This window comes from Mus caroli, unplaced genomic scaffold (genome assembly GCF_978045245.1).
Source record: "Mus caroli unplaced genomic scaffold, Mus_caroli_1 scaffold_14, whole genome shotgun sequence".
In the NCBI taxonomy this organism is placed as follows: Eukaryota; Metazoa; Chordata; class Mammalia; order Rodentia; family Muridae; genus Mus; species Mus caroli.
In genome coordinates this window covers 53,506,783-53,521,361 of record NW_028227269.1, presented here as the reverse complement: position 1 = coordinate 53,521,361, position 14,579 = coordinate 53,506,783, and the positions used below count along the sequence as shown (strand labels likewise).

General features: G+C 45.9%; 2 protein-coding genes and 1 long non-coding RNA gene across 3 annotated transcripts in view; 1 reads left to right on the top strand and 2 right to left on the bottom strand.

Annotated features, from left to right (window-relative positions):
• The window catches only part of Psma6 (proteasome 20S subunit alpha 6), a 34,020-nt gene extending 22,706 nt beyond the window's left edge, over positions 1-11,314 (bottom strand). Inside the window, exon 1 of the mRNA XM_021178721.2 lies at positions 11,224-11,314. Coding sequence (XP_021034380.1) covers positions 11,224-11,242 — 19 coding nt within the window. The 5' untranslated portion in view covers positions 11,243-11,314. The remainder of the gene's footprint in view (positions 1-11,223) is intronic.
• Positions 6,680-13,309, top strand: LOC147001239 (uncharacterized). The gene is made up of 3 exons (XR_015045221.1): positions 6,680-6,763; positions 12,431-12,488; positions 13,232-13,309. It is a non-coding gene; the product is annotated as an uncharacterized LOC147001239 (long non-coding RNA).
• Prorp (protein only RNase P catalytic subunit) overlaps positions 13,194-14,579 on the bottom strand; it is a 98,158-nt gene continuing 96,772 nt past the window's right edge. The window contains exon 7 of the mRNA XM_021178794.3: positions 13,194-13,442. Coding sequence (XP_021034453.1) covers positions 13,299-13,442 — 144 coding nt within the window. The 3' untranslated portion in view covers positions 13,194-13,298. The remainder of the gene's footprint in view (positions 13,443-14,579) is intronic.

The window sequence follows — 14,579 nt, the reverse complement described above, 5'->3', positions numbered from 1 at the left end:
AAAAAAAAAAAGCACTTGCTCTTCCAGAGGACCTGGTAGTTCCATACACAGCACACATGTCAGGCAACTCGCAACCACCTGTAACTACAGCTCCAGGGTATAGGATCTCCGTGGTATATTCATGTAAATATACACATTTTTTTAAAAAGAGTATTCTATTTAAAGTTGAATTTAAACTCCACTTACGATAGTTCCCAGATATCTGATCTAATACAAGCTGGATTCTCTAACTTTGCATAGTAAGATCCTCTTTGTGGGAGTAAAGATTCAATAAGAGAAATACTAAGCAAAGCCCCAGCATCTAACCAGTCCTTAGCAGATGAGGACTGTGTGTCATGGCGCTTCCCATGTTGGAACTTCATGCTGCTGATTACCCCCATGACATGACTCCCCTGGCTTTTATTCTTTCTCTACTGGTCTACCTGGAACAATAGTTTCTTGTTGATCAGTCAATTCCCAGTATCAATTTTTTTTAGAGCAACATCTCAGTTACTTCTCTGCCTGGATCCCTTTCAGCCCTCACCATCTGCTGAAGATAGACTAACCTGTAGGTGGGGATCAGGGCTGTTAACAAGCTGGTCTCTTCTGCTTCAGCCTCCATTGCCTGGTTACTCTTCAAGCTCCCCTTTACTGTGAGGACCACCTGTGCCCATCTCTGTTTATTGAAGCCCTACTCTACCAGTTTGCCTCTGTACTTTTCATGGCCACTGTATAAAAATCCATTATTTTTTTATTGACTTGAATTCTCAAGAGAATTTATTTTAAAAAGCATAAAAGGGAGTGTATTTGACCTTATTTGGCTCACAATAAAGACAAAGGGTGGCTAGAATAATTCATGCTCTGGATGCTGGACTGCTAACAACATTGGTGGAAGGAAAGCAGAGGAACTTTGTTTTGGAAGAATTAGAGCCAAGCAGCTCCAAAGTCATCTGCTGTCTGCTTGGTGATGGACCTGTGGTCAGACATGTACAAGATAGGAACTCCAGGGACGTTTCATCCAGGACCACCATCAGTCGAGCCATTCGTGCTGAGCTAACTCTCTGTACTTAGCAGTTACCAGCACAGGTTTTATGTGCGTGGCAATTGTTGAGATCTTGGATCCTTGATATCCTTGGAATCAGTTGATACCGCCACCCCATTTTCTCAGTTTCAGCCATTGCACAATCAAACAAGGGATCTACTTGGCCTATGGACACGTTCGTTATCTACGCACTGCTTCTTTTTTTTTTTTTTAAGATTTATTTATTGATTATATGTAAGTACACTGTAGCTGTCTTCAGACACTCCAGAAGAGGGAGTCAGATCTCGTTACGGATGGTTGTGAGCCACCATGTGGTTGCTGGGATTTGAACTCCGGACGTTCGGAAGAGCAGTCGGGTGCTCTTACCCACTGAGCCATCTCACCAGCCCCCTACGCACTGCTTCTAGTAGAGCCTATTTATTTATTTTCAGCGGTGCCGAGGAGGATTGAACCTGGAGTCTCACAATATGCTAGGCAAATACTCCACTGCTGAACTACGCCTCCAGTCCAAGCAGGTCACCTGTGAGCTTGGACAAACTGGCAGCTGTGTGGTTTCACTAAAACGCTTGGATGTCTGGGCTTCACCAGTTTAGCAGAGCAGAGCCCGGATCTCTCTCTAGCCTCTTCCACACTTGGAACAACAGTTGCTCATGATAGTCAATAAATGACTCCTAACACTAAATTGAAAACTGTATTGAGAAAGATGACAACAGAGACATGTTTGCATAGCCATGAACTCTTTGATTCCCATGTCAACATGACAAGATTCTCATTACCTTGTAATGGTGGGATGTTGCAAGTCACACACACTACAGGCCATGAGATTTCACAGATTCAAACAAATCTTGATATCTTGATATAAACACAGTTGGGAGACTACATTTAAGGGGGCTGAGAAAGAAGCATATATGATTTGGGATGGTATATTTTAGCATTCTTTTAGTATACTTCCTTGAACCAATCAGTTTAGTTTTCAGTTCTGACGCTGAAAGCTGGGATTCAAACCCGGCTTAGACTGGGCTGGAGCCACATGCTTGACTCAGTGTCATAAAGCAGAGGGCCTGGGATGAAGTAAGCATTAGCTCATTCAGAGAATATACATTCTTACTACTTGAGCTAATTGTGTTTATCTTTCCTTATTTGAAGAGACTAGTGACTAAATGAGAAATCCACATTTGAGATTTTTTTCCATATAGTCAATTGTATTCCTCTGGGAAATCTTTCAGAAAGATGAAACTTTGCTGGTCCCATTGCCAAGGGAAATCCCCTGGAAGCAGGCTTCATGATGTGTGCCCTGGGCAGCAGCTAACCCACTCAGCCAAGTGGACTTCCCCTGGCTCAGGAGCTGCCACTGAAGTCTAGGCTCCTGCAGCTTTAGCACAAGCCTATGGGGCAGACCTGCTGCCTCAATGGAAAGTTTGCTCTTCCTCTGTACAGAGCCACCAAGTCAGACTTTTTGAAATGACTTTCTGGGTTTTTGAAAATTTTTAGAAATGACTTGACATCTCGTGAGTCTTGGAAAATTTTCAGCAGGGCCTCTGTTTAGCAAAGCCCACACTCCCCGGGGATAGGAGAAGGTGGAAGGTAGGGGTTACCCACAAAGCCAAGGTACAAGGTGGCGGTGTGGCTTTCCCAGTGATATGCCGAATCACGTGGTGTTCAAAGGCACAGTAAGAATTCTGCTCTTATGGGGGACATAGCTCGGTGAAGACTGATTTGTCTATGATGTGTAAGCCCCCAAACTGTTCCTGCCACCCACACCCACCCCATCCTCGCCTACCCCCATAAACAAAAAGTCCATAACTTAAAATGCTCTCCGGGTAGTTTCACTGAGGCTGTGAATAGAGAAAAAAAATGAGGTCTGTGGTTCCGTGTGATATTCGTGGGTGTAAAAACACAAGGCCTTCTGAATTTGAATATACTACAGTAGAGAATCTTGGGAGAATTGGAATTCCTTGATGTGAAAGAGCCCTTACAGGCAGTTTCACGTAGGATCTCAGGATGTGACAACCCTGCCAGAGGGGAGAGAGAGAGAGAGAGAGAGAGAGAGAGAGAGAGATAGAGAGATATGGGATTCTGCCCAGCTCCCTAGCCAGACTTTCACCAACCACGTCTCCCCAGTTGATTGCCTGACAAGACTCTGAGTCTTCTCATTAAAACAAAACAAAACAAAACAAAACAAAACCTATCTCTTTCCCTGGCTCAAGTCTGTCCAGAAGATCTTGCAGCTCAGCAGCTGTGTTTGAATAGCTAGCAGTCTAGTAATCCTGATAAGTACTGTGAAGGAGAAAAGGCAGTTTATCTGTACTCTAGTCCCATAATCTATGAACAAAGGAGAGGGACAAATGAGACATCAGATGTGGGCTGGGATGTGATTTCTGAAACATGTTAACTTCATACCTTATGACAAAATCATGTGTATTAATGTTTTGTCAGCCATGTATGCTTGTGCACTAGGTACATACAGTGTTCAAGGAAGTCAGAAAACGTCATTGGATCCCCTGGGACAGGAGTCACAAGAGGCTCATGAACTGCCATGTGGGTGCTGGGAATCAAACCCAGGACCCTTGGAAGAATGGCTAGTGTTCTTAAACAGTAGAGCCATCTCTCCAGCTTCAACTTCATTATAGTTGTACTCTTAAAACCTTCACACTCCTACCTGACAGGATTCTAATAAAGCAGTGTGAAGTGGGAAGCTTAAGGCTTCTTTGGAAAGTCATTTGTGTTGGATGGTGTTTTGCTGGGGCAAACGTGAAGGAGTGTTTTCCTGAAGCAGACACAGGTGAAAGGATGTTCTGCTAAAGCAAGCACGTGAAAAGACACGTGATGAAGGAGTCTTTGCTAATGACATGGCATGTATTGGTCCACCCTACATTTCCTAGTTGAGCTGCGTTTGTTGGGACTCCATAGAGAGAAATGTGCCAAAAAACTTCTGGTGATGCGCTGGCACCTTTTTTGCCGCTTCCTTGGACTATGGCTGATTGGCAGAATGATGTCAGCTGATACAGACTCATGTGCTTGGGCAAGACTCATGGAGGTCACGTGATGTTTGGAGGGTGGTTAAATGGGACTGAATGGACCGTGAGAGGGGCTTGCTGGTAGAGCTGGCTCTGCAGCACTCTTTGGTCTTGCATCTTTACTGATCTTGGCTTCATTGGCTTCATTGAAAGAGGCACAAAGAACTGTTCCTGGTATTCCTGTTGGTCCTGTTCCCTCCTGCTGACTCGTGCCAATTTGGCTGAGGTCTACCTATTCCTGCTAGGTGGTGCCACCCGCTGCTGCTACCCTGACACTACTGAGCTGGACTGCTGGTATATCCGTTAAGTGTTTGCGAGTGGCTCGAGCTGCCACTGCTGACCTGGGAATTGAACGGCTGATTTCTTGACAATGCAGATGGGATTTGCTTCAAAGAACCATTCCTAAACAGGTTCACTTCCCCATATCCTAATAATCTTTTATTCCCCCACTACCTCTGGTGGGTGGTGGGCTAGATGGGAGGTTAAAGCATTTAAGAACCATCAGTAAAAGTAGCCACTGAAAACACGAAAGCTACAGCAGTGCTCCTCGATTCCCCTTGCCCATGGTATGCAGTGTGGCTCTCTGACTCTAATGCTGTGTCTATCAACAGAGCAGACACATGTATTGTTATTTCTCTTCTGTGCCATCTCCTTCCTTACCAGTCAATATAATTCCATGCCTGGATTCTCTCAGCAATTACCAACAATTATAAATGCTGTTCTTTGATTTGAAAGGGAATTGTATTGGCTCAATCACACGGGCATTTAACTATAACCATTCACTGACTCCTTCTTCACAGCCAAGACCTGCAGTTCTGCAGCTCACCCTTGGTTTTTAGCCATAACTTCACTGTAACCATCTTAGACTTGTGATGTTTCTCTTGTTTTTCCAGACTGCCTTAACAAGACCCAATGCTCAGCTGAAGTTTCTAGAAGCCCGAGAGATTGCAAATTCCTTGAGAAATCTCATTAATCTGCCCAGACGCTGGGAGAGCACACCTGGTTTGGTCTTAGCCATTGGTGGTTTGTGACACACTGCTTTCCCTTAGGCTAACACGGGAAGCTTTCCAGAGCTCCAGAGAACAGTGAACAGTAAAAAGCAATCCAGGGAAAACAGAGACAAAGTCATGGGCTCTGAGTGCAAGGCTCAGAAACAGTGTTTGAATCTGAGCCTAGCCACAGGCTTACCACCCACTGACCACACCTGTGGTCTCTTCTCTCACACAGGAGCATTCTGACTCTACTTTAAAGGCGGAGCAGAAATCAAATTAGTTGCTACAACGAAAATAAAACCAGGTATTACTAGATTTGAACTCAGCTTCTCTGCTTGGAAGGGGTGTGGGCAAACAAGCCTCAGTAAGCTCTAGTCCCAGTAAACTTCGAAGCCAAGAACTGCACATACCTGAGTGCGCTTGGAGGTACTCAGAAGTGACAGTGGCTACTTCTTACCCACCCTGTCCCATACAGTCCGGCTGCACCCATGAATGGGCAGCGTTGTGGAACTGCAAACATCAATCAGTTATTGTGACTGTTGCAGCTGTGGCGGGTCCTTGCACCTTGGAGTCTTTTAGACTTTCCCTTGTTCATCCCAGACCTTGTTTCCTGTCTGGGGTGTGTGGGTGGGGGACCACCCGGAGGATCAATGATAGAGAGGAAGTAAGACTCCGCAGCCTTCCCTTCAGCCTGGAGACACTTCCTCTTCTTTGAGGTTTCCGAATTGGCTTCCTCTAATTCCTAGTTTCTTGCCACAGAAGTGACAGGCTGATGCTCAAAGGACATATCCTCTTGGGTAATTGGAGACAGGGGGCATGCAAATGAGTGAGGTTTGTGATCATTAAACAAGCATTTTCATTCACTGACTTAGAAACAAGGCTTTGTTGTTTAGTTTGGTTTTGTCTTTCCCCCTCCCACTTTAGTTTGGTTTCTTTTGAGACAGGTTCCTTAGTGCAGGCTGGAACTTTCTAGGTCGCCAAGTGCTGGCTTTGAACTTTTCCTGCTTCTACCTCCTTCGTGCTGACTTAGGAACTGCGTCTTGAAAATTCAGTTGTTGGCAGGAAAGGTTGAGAACAGTCTAGCTTTTCCTCTAGCTACTCTGATTTGGCTTTTGCTTCACAGTAGGGAAGAAAAACATGTTTGAAAAAACAGCCAGAGACAGACGATGTAAACATGAGAACACGGCAATGATGACAGACCCTGGGATTCCGCCTCTCAGCACCCCAGCTACCACAGCACCGTGTACCCGTACAGATGCCCTCTAGAGACATCCAATGCATTTCAGCTCTGGGCGGGCAGGCGGAGGGTTGTTAAATGGAATGATTATGGAAGATAGTATTAAGAAGTTAATTTTATGGAAACAGAGTCTCTTGTAGCCAAGGCTGGCCACAGATTTCCTATGGAGATGAGGCTGGCCATGAACTGGTGATTCTCCTTGTCTCCACAGATGTGGCAAAATGCCAGGCTCTCAGAGAATATCATTTCTGGGTCAGCGTGAGACATCAGGCACCATAGACTTAGTTTCTGGCCACTCAGCTCACATACAAAATACTAAAGATCAGGGGAAATACACTCAAAGGAGAACTAGCCAAAAGAGGTAAAAATCAGGAAGACATTTCAAACAACTTCTCCATAGCAGAGCAGTTCAGCACTACTGACTGAACAAGGAACTGGCCGACCTGCTCCGAGGGATACACACTGACTTCACAGGGTGGCCGACCTGCTCCGAGAGGTACACGCTGACTTCACAGGGTGGCGTCAGGGTTGTGGGGAAGATGAAGGATGAATGAAAGGGAGGCTAATTTGACAGGGCATTTCAGAGTACTGCAGGCCGGGGTGGGGGTGTCAGGAAGGAAGGAAGTTTATATGCAGATGTGCCAGAAACTGCCCCACTAGAGGGCAGGCTTGGGAGGACAAGGACTCTTTAACAGGTGCAGCAGATGACAGAAGCTGGCAGTTGGGGGGGGGGCTGTGAGGGGGGGCTGTGTGGTGTGAGGTTCAGAAGCAGAGGAAGAAAATAGCTCGCAAAATGCTTGTGTAAGCGCGCGCGAGCACACACACACACACACACACACTGAGATAAGGGGTTTATGCTCTAGCTGGAAGGCAACTTTAAAACTTGTTGGGTTTTTTATTGTTGTTATTTTTGAGACAGCGGCACACAGTTGCCCAAGCTGGCCTCAAGCGTGCTATGTAGACAAGGATGACCTTAAACTCTTGACTCTCCTGCCTCAACTTCCCTAGTGCTGCGATTACCAGCATACATGACCACAGTTGGCTTTTTGTTTGTTTGCTTGCTTGCTTGTTTGGGACAGGGTCTCATATAGACCTTGAACTTCCCTGTTCCTCCTCCTCCTTCTGAGTGCTAGGCTTACGGGCCGTGCGAGCTATCACAGCTGGCTGAGCTATCACAGCTGGCTCTCTGGTTTTGGGACTTGCACCCAGGGCTCTGTGCGTGCTAGGCTGAGCTACAGCCGCAGCCCAGCTCTTTGATGTTTTTTGAGCAGCAGAGTAAGGAGCCTGACTGGACTCATGCTTTGGACAGATAAGTGAGGTCGTAGGATTTAGGGTGAACTCTAGCTGAGCATGTGAACCAGGAGGCTACTGTTAATCGTTCAAGCGAAGGCTTTAGAGGCCTAAAGTAAAGAAAGCAAAAAAAAAAAAAAAAAACATCTGCCAGACGTTAGCTTCCCACCCACCCTATTATTAGTCATAAGCAGGGTTATTTGTAATAGGCCTGGCCTGGAGACTATCCAAATGTGCATCAATATGGAGTAAGAAGTCAGGGAAAGGGCAGCTTGGTGTTTCTGGAGCAAGTGTGAGACATGGTATAACAGGAAACATGGAGTCTTGTTTTCTCATTCTTTCCAGCTCTTCTCTTTCTAGTTGATATCTCTCAGTAGTTCTTACCCTGTGGGTGTCCACCCCTTGTGTGTGTGTGTGTGTGTGGGGGGGGGGGTCGGTCGCATATCAGATATCCTGCATATCAGATATTTACATTCAGTTCATAACAGCAGCAATATGACAGTTATGAAGTAGCAATGAAATACTTTTGTGGTTGGGGGTGACCACAACATGAGGAACTGTATTAAAGGGTTGCAGCATTAGGAAGGTTGAGAACCACTGCTCTAGAAAGTTCCATCACATCTTTGCTCCCCCTTAGATAACACAGTCCTATGGGCACTTTAACAAAATCACAGTTCAGAAGTTGGAGTATGAAATTCTGTAACAGAAATTCTAAACAGGGGCAGGCAGATGTGCCTGCCTCAGATCATGGGGGAGCAGAATATTATCTCCAGAACCAATGGGAAAAGGCCTGACAGGCACTTGTAATCCCAGTCACAGGGCAGGCAGAGATAGAGAGATCCTTGAAGCTCATTGGCTAGGCCATTTAGCTGAGCTCCGGGCCAAGTGAAGGCCCCTGTAACAAAGGAGGTATCTAGCATCCCTGAGGAGGACAGGTGATGTTTCCTGTCTCTCTCACATACACTACACAACTGTAATCCTAAAATGTCGTTAATAAAATCTTTGGGCTCACTGAGGGCCTTTCTACTGGAATGATAAACTGCAGCGTGGGCACCCCACCAGGGATGCTCTTCCTGAGATAGAGCTCAATTTCCTTTGGTGCCAGGGACTGAACCCGGGCTATGCACACATTCTCTTCTAGTATGCAGTTATACTTCTAGCTAGAACCGGCCTTTGAAGTTAGATCCCTAGGTCATTCCAGCACATCACAGTTTGGGAAGCACTGTTACAGCCTGCCCACTTTCCTCAGGACTGGAAGATGGAGGCACAACCAGCTAGCTGATTTTCAAGTAAGACAGAAAAGATTGGGAAAGCACCCTTCAGGAGTTAAGATGACAAGAGGGGCTTTCAAAGGAGAGTGCTGCCCAACGCCATAACCTCAAGGCCTTCCCAGAAACACTGTGCTATGAGGTAGAGCAGTGAAGAGAGCAGAAATCCACTACTGGGATTGAAAAGACAGACACGGTAGCAAGTGAGGCAAACGGAAGACTATGCTGGTGTTGATGCTGTCTCGGGAATGCTCTGAGGGGGAGGGGGAAGTCTAATGACACCAGAAAGGGCTAGGCAGTCAAGACTTTGTAAGGTTGGAGAGACTAGGCTTTGAGTTTAATCTCAACACCAACACACACACACACACACACACAGAGTCAGGTATAACGGAGCACTCCTATTAGCCCATCCTCTGGGAAGTAGAGGCAGAAAGATCATAGTGGTTGAGGCAAGCAAGCCTCAGCTGTGAGAGACGGCTGTTCAAAACCCAAAAGTCAGAGATAGGAGAGAGAAAGAGAGGGGCCATTACACAGAGGGCCAAGAATCACTAGGGTAAGAGGCTGAGACTCCGGAGATTCTGGAAGTGAAAGAAAAATAACCTCTTGACATTTGCAAAGTACAAAATGTTCAGTAATGATTTTCTCCTCTAAACTTCCCTTTGTGCCTGGATTAACAGCAACAAAAGCCATGTGATTCGCTCTGAATAACAAGAAGCTCTTTATGTTCTCTTCACAAACGGGGGCCTGGCCAGAGCTCTCTCTGAGCTGGAGATCAGGGAGCCTGACCTGGAAAGGATCCGTTTCATCAAGGATGTGACCGCTCCTGCTGGCATAGACTAAGTGCCAAGGACGCAGACTGGCTTTAGCCTGCTTCTGGGAACAGTTTCTTCTGAGCTCAGGCAAGCCCAGAGTACGAGTGTGACAACGTAGCCACAAGAGAAGCATGCTACACTATATGGAGTACCCTAGCTTAAGTCAGCCAACCCCTTTTTGTTTTGAGACAGGGTCTCATGTAGCTAAAGGCAGGCCTCGAACCAAGTAGTTAAAGATAGCCAAAATAATAGGCATGCACCACTACATCTGACTCCCAGTCAACTCTTCCTTATGCATATATGACAATGTATGTGAAGAACAGCTGGGTGGTGGCAGCACTTACCTTTAATCCCAGCACTTGGGAGGCAGAGGCAGGCAGATCTCTGAGTTCAAGACCAGCCTGGTCTACAGAGTGAGTTCCAGAATAGCTAGAGCTACATAGAAAAAGCCTGCCCCCCCCCAATAATAATACTAATAACAATAATAATGTATATAAAAATGCCAGAAGACTGTCTGAACAAAGAAAATGTGTATATAGGCACATAAAATCTGATAAGCTTGTATGTTAGCTTCATCTACACAGTGCATTCTGGGCTATAGACGGGAGAGCCTGTCTCAAAAAGAAAAGGAACCGGGCTGGAGAGACGGCTCAGCAGTTAAGAGCACTGACTGCTCTTCCAGAGGTCCTGAGTTCAAATCCCACAACCACATGGTGGCTCACAACCATCTGTAATAAGATCTGATGCCCTCTTCTGGTGTGTCTGAAAACAGCTACAGTGTACTTATATATAATAAATAAATCTTAAAAAAAAAAAAAAAAAAAAAGAAAAGGAATCTTGAATTCTAGGGCAAGGTCACTAAAGAGGAAGAAAATCTAAGAATAATTTCTTTTTTTGCAAAGATCCACTGATACAGATTTTATGCAACAAATGACGCCAGTGTTGGCCTTTTTGCTTGGCTGTGAAGGTGTCCTTGGACTCAGAAGCCCAGGAACCACAGAGCTCTGAGAGGAAGCCTCCTCAGCAGAGGTGCTGCAGTTCTCAGCGGAAGGGCTATAGTTTACAACAAAGGGCTATCCTGAGCTGAGGAGAGGAGAGGGACAAACCCAGGAGTGGCTGCCTGTGCTCCTGGGAGGGAGCAGACAGCAGCAAATTGGACAAGGTGCAGAGCTTACACAGGGGTTCTTGGGGGGTTGTGTGGAACCTTCTAGAGTGGAGAGGGTTGGTGGGATTTAAAGTCCTGAGTTTAATTGATGGGATAGATGGGTTTTCCGGTTCAGGGATTGGTGGGGTTTTTTTTTTTTTCAGACTTTTTACCTAAAATTAGCATAATCTGGGGAGGGTCCTCTTGAGGGGCTGGAGATGAATTTTGCAGGTGACAGTTACTGAGGCTGGAAACACAGTTATGGCAGTTAGGGAGGTCTGGGGGAGGGGGCGTGGCTGCGGAGCTCTCCAGGCAGGGACCTGGCCAGTTTCCTGCCCTGAGGGTTTACAAAGTTTACAAAGTATACAAAGGGAGTCCACAAGGGAAAGCCAGCCTTCCCTGCCTCTTCAGTTGCCCAAATAACCAAAAATGAGGCACTTACTTTTTCGGAGACTGGCCATATCCACCAAAAAGAAGCTGTTTCGTGGAGGTGGATGCTTTGTCCCAGCCCCTCAGCCCAGGACTCAGCTCTGCCCCAGAAAATCCACATGGATAGAACCCTCAGGAATTCCACTGGCACCTAGTGGTCACAGACATTCTCTTCTTATGCAGTCATAGACTGTCTGGGAGAGCTTTAGTAAGGGACTTTAAATACTTAGATGGCAGCTGAGCTTGATCCCCAATAATGGTCTGCCCGGTTGAGAGCTGATGAGGTTGCCTGACCTGACATCTTGAATTTATTTCTCTAACATATTAGAGATTAAGTTGCTACCAGTGACTTCTCAGGCATTTGCTTCTTGGAGTAGATGACTAGTGTATTAATTTTAGCTTAGTTGAAAAGATCTTTTTTTTTTTTTTTTTTGCCAGAGTTACCAAAAACCTTTCAGATGTTAACTACTAATGGTGTAATAAACTACCACAGCTATCTTTTTTGTGTTCATGTGGGCGTGCATGTGGGTGTACAGGCCAGAGGACAACCTCCAGTGTTGTTCCTCAGAAGCCACTCATCTTGAACAGGCTCTTTCTCTGTCCTAAAGCTCACCGGATCAGCAGGGTGACCAGTGAGCCTGCCTTAGCTTCCCCAGTGCTGTCTTTCTAAGCATATGCCCCTAAGCTTAGTCTCAACATGCGAAGACTGGGATCAACTTCAGGTCTTCAGGTCCTTGGAGAGCACTTTGCCAACTGAGCCATCTCCCCAGCCCCTTCCATGGCAATTTTAATAATTCCATCTAAGTGGGCATGGTGACTCATGCCTACAACCTAGCACTTGGGACCCAGTTCAGGCAAATGAAGGGCTGCAAGTTCCTCACCAGAGAGGTATGCACTGCGAGACACCCCTTGGTGTCCTTCTCAACAAGCATAAAACTATCACCATCACCAACAAAACCATCTAAAACCCTTTATACAGGCGTGGTATCACACACCCTTATCCCAGGGCTTGGGATGCAGAGGTAGGAAAACTGAGTTGGAGGCCAGCACGCTCTACATAGTGAGTTTCTGGCCAGCCAGGGCTGTAAAGTGAGATGCTGCCTTAAGGAAAAAGCCCAAAGCCTCAGTCTATCCAGCTGAGTATCCCCGAGGGCTCCCTGGTAACAAACTATTTTAGTGGTCAACAGTGACTGGATAACTGCCACTGTGTCTACTTCCAGGCCCAGCTGAAACCGGGTTGTGTGTGTAGCCTGTGAATTCTAAGCTGACAAAGGACAGGTAAGATACCACATACGGGCTGGGCAAGATGGTGCATGTCTTTAATCCCAGCACTCTGGAGGCAGGGGCAAGCAGATCTCTGTGAGTTCAAGGGCAGCCTGGTCTACAAAGTAAGATAGCCAGGCCTATTTTATAGAAAAACCCTGTCTCAAAAAACCAAACAAAAAAGCCAACCAACAACCAATCAACCAAAAGACACCAGATAGGGACCCCATTTAGCTATGTGCCAATTACTTTGGCAGATGCCTACATACCATCCTCCTCTCTATTCTTGCTTTAAAATTAAGATATGAGGAGCTGGGTCCAGTGACAGGTTAGTCTCAGATATTTGGCAGGCCGGGGCAGGAGTGTTGCTTAAGTGTAGAATCCCTGGATCAGCCTGGGCAACCTAGCTAGCCCTTCATCTTTATTCCTATGACCAACTGAGGGCAGGTTGTGAGTGTGGCAGAACCCCTGCTCTCATTCGTCAACTTGCTGGGCTAGGGCTGCATGTAGCCTGGCTAGTAGAATGCCTCCTTGCACACGTGAAGCCCAGGTCCCATCTCCTGCACTGCACACAGCAGGCGTGTTGGTCCCGCCTGTAAGCCCAGCATTTAGGAAGTAAAAGCGGGAGGAGGGAGGCTGAAGGGCTACAAACAGGACCCCGCCAGTCTTATAAACAAGACCACACAAAGTTAAAAGTCAGTTTGACGCTGCAAAACCAACTAAACTGAACAGTGTTACTAAAATCTTTTAATTTCCAGGACAGAGGTCATGGCAGACATCAGCATGGAGCTGTGAACCAGCCAGGAAGTCAGGAGGCCATGCGACTCAGCAGGGGCCGGGTGTCTTTCTCTGGAGGCACAGCCATTTGGTTGGCACTTCACAGGAGGATCTCTGTACCAGGTCTTCATCATAAGGAATGTGCCAGGAGTCTCCAGTCCTCTGCACCACCGTGTCATAGCTGAGGATATGCTGAGGAGTTAGAGAGAGCCAAACGGTGAACATCGGAGGGCTACCAACCTCTATCCAATCTTTTCTGTTCCTTTGGAAGAGGATTGAGTTTTATTTGATACTGGATTTCCTTCTTTCTTTCCTTCTTTCCTTCCTTTGTATATCTGTGTGAGTGGTGCATGCACGCACATGTACCGATGCACATGCCTGTGTATGCACAGAAGCCAGAGGTGGACAATGTGCCCTTTCCTACCATTTCCATATTAGTTCTTTGAATCAGGGGCTGAATCTGGAGCTTGTGTTTTTCTTGCTAGGCTGGCAACTAGCAAATCCCACTCATCTTCCTGTCTTGACTCCAGTGCTGAGACCACAGGCATGTACAAGGACATGCTGGGCTTGTGGGTGCAGGGATCTGAACTCAGCGAGCACTAACACTGACCTATCCCCACCCCCACCCCCACAACAGGAAACAAAATAAAAATGTAAAGGGGGAGGGAGTTCATTTTAAGGTTAAGGGCTCCCTATAGGAGTATCACATTTATAAGTCACAGGATTGTTTCGCTGTGCTTATAGGTTTTATAAGTAGAAGGGAAAAAATTAAATATAGAAAGTAGAAAAATAGTTCTCTCATAAGACTATCTGGAAGAGAATCTCAGATGAGTACTTCTAAAAACCAGCAGTTGCTCTGTAATTCTAAGATCAATGCTATTACTACCCTTTCTCCAACACCCACACAGAAATCAGACAGGCATGGTGGCATAGTACCCAGTAATCCCAGCACAGGAGACAGGGATAGAGGGTTTGGAGGCCAGCCTGGGCTATATAGAGAGTTTCATGACAGACAGAGATACATGGCGAAAGCTTGTCTGATTAAAATACATGTATGCATGCACATATATGTATTTATGTCACGAGTTGAAAGTATATATATATATATATATATATATACATATATATACACATATATACATATATACAAACATATTAGAATAATCAACAATTACTTAGTCTCATCAAATGTCTACATTTGTATTTTCTCCATTATTGTATATATGCATACATATATTTTATAGTTTGCTTGTTAAATGGGAAGTAGCATAGGATTGTTCCTTTGTCAGAGACTGACCTATCTGACACTTTTTGAATCTAGAGCCTCCT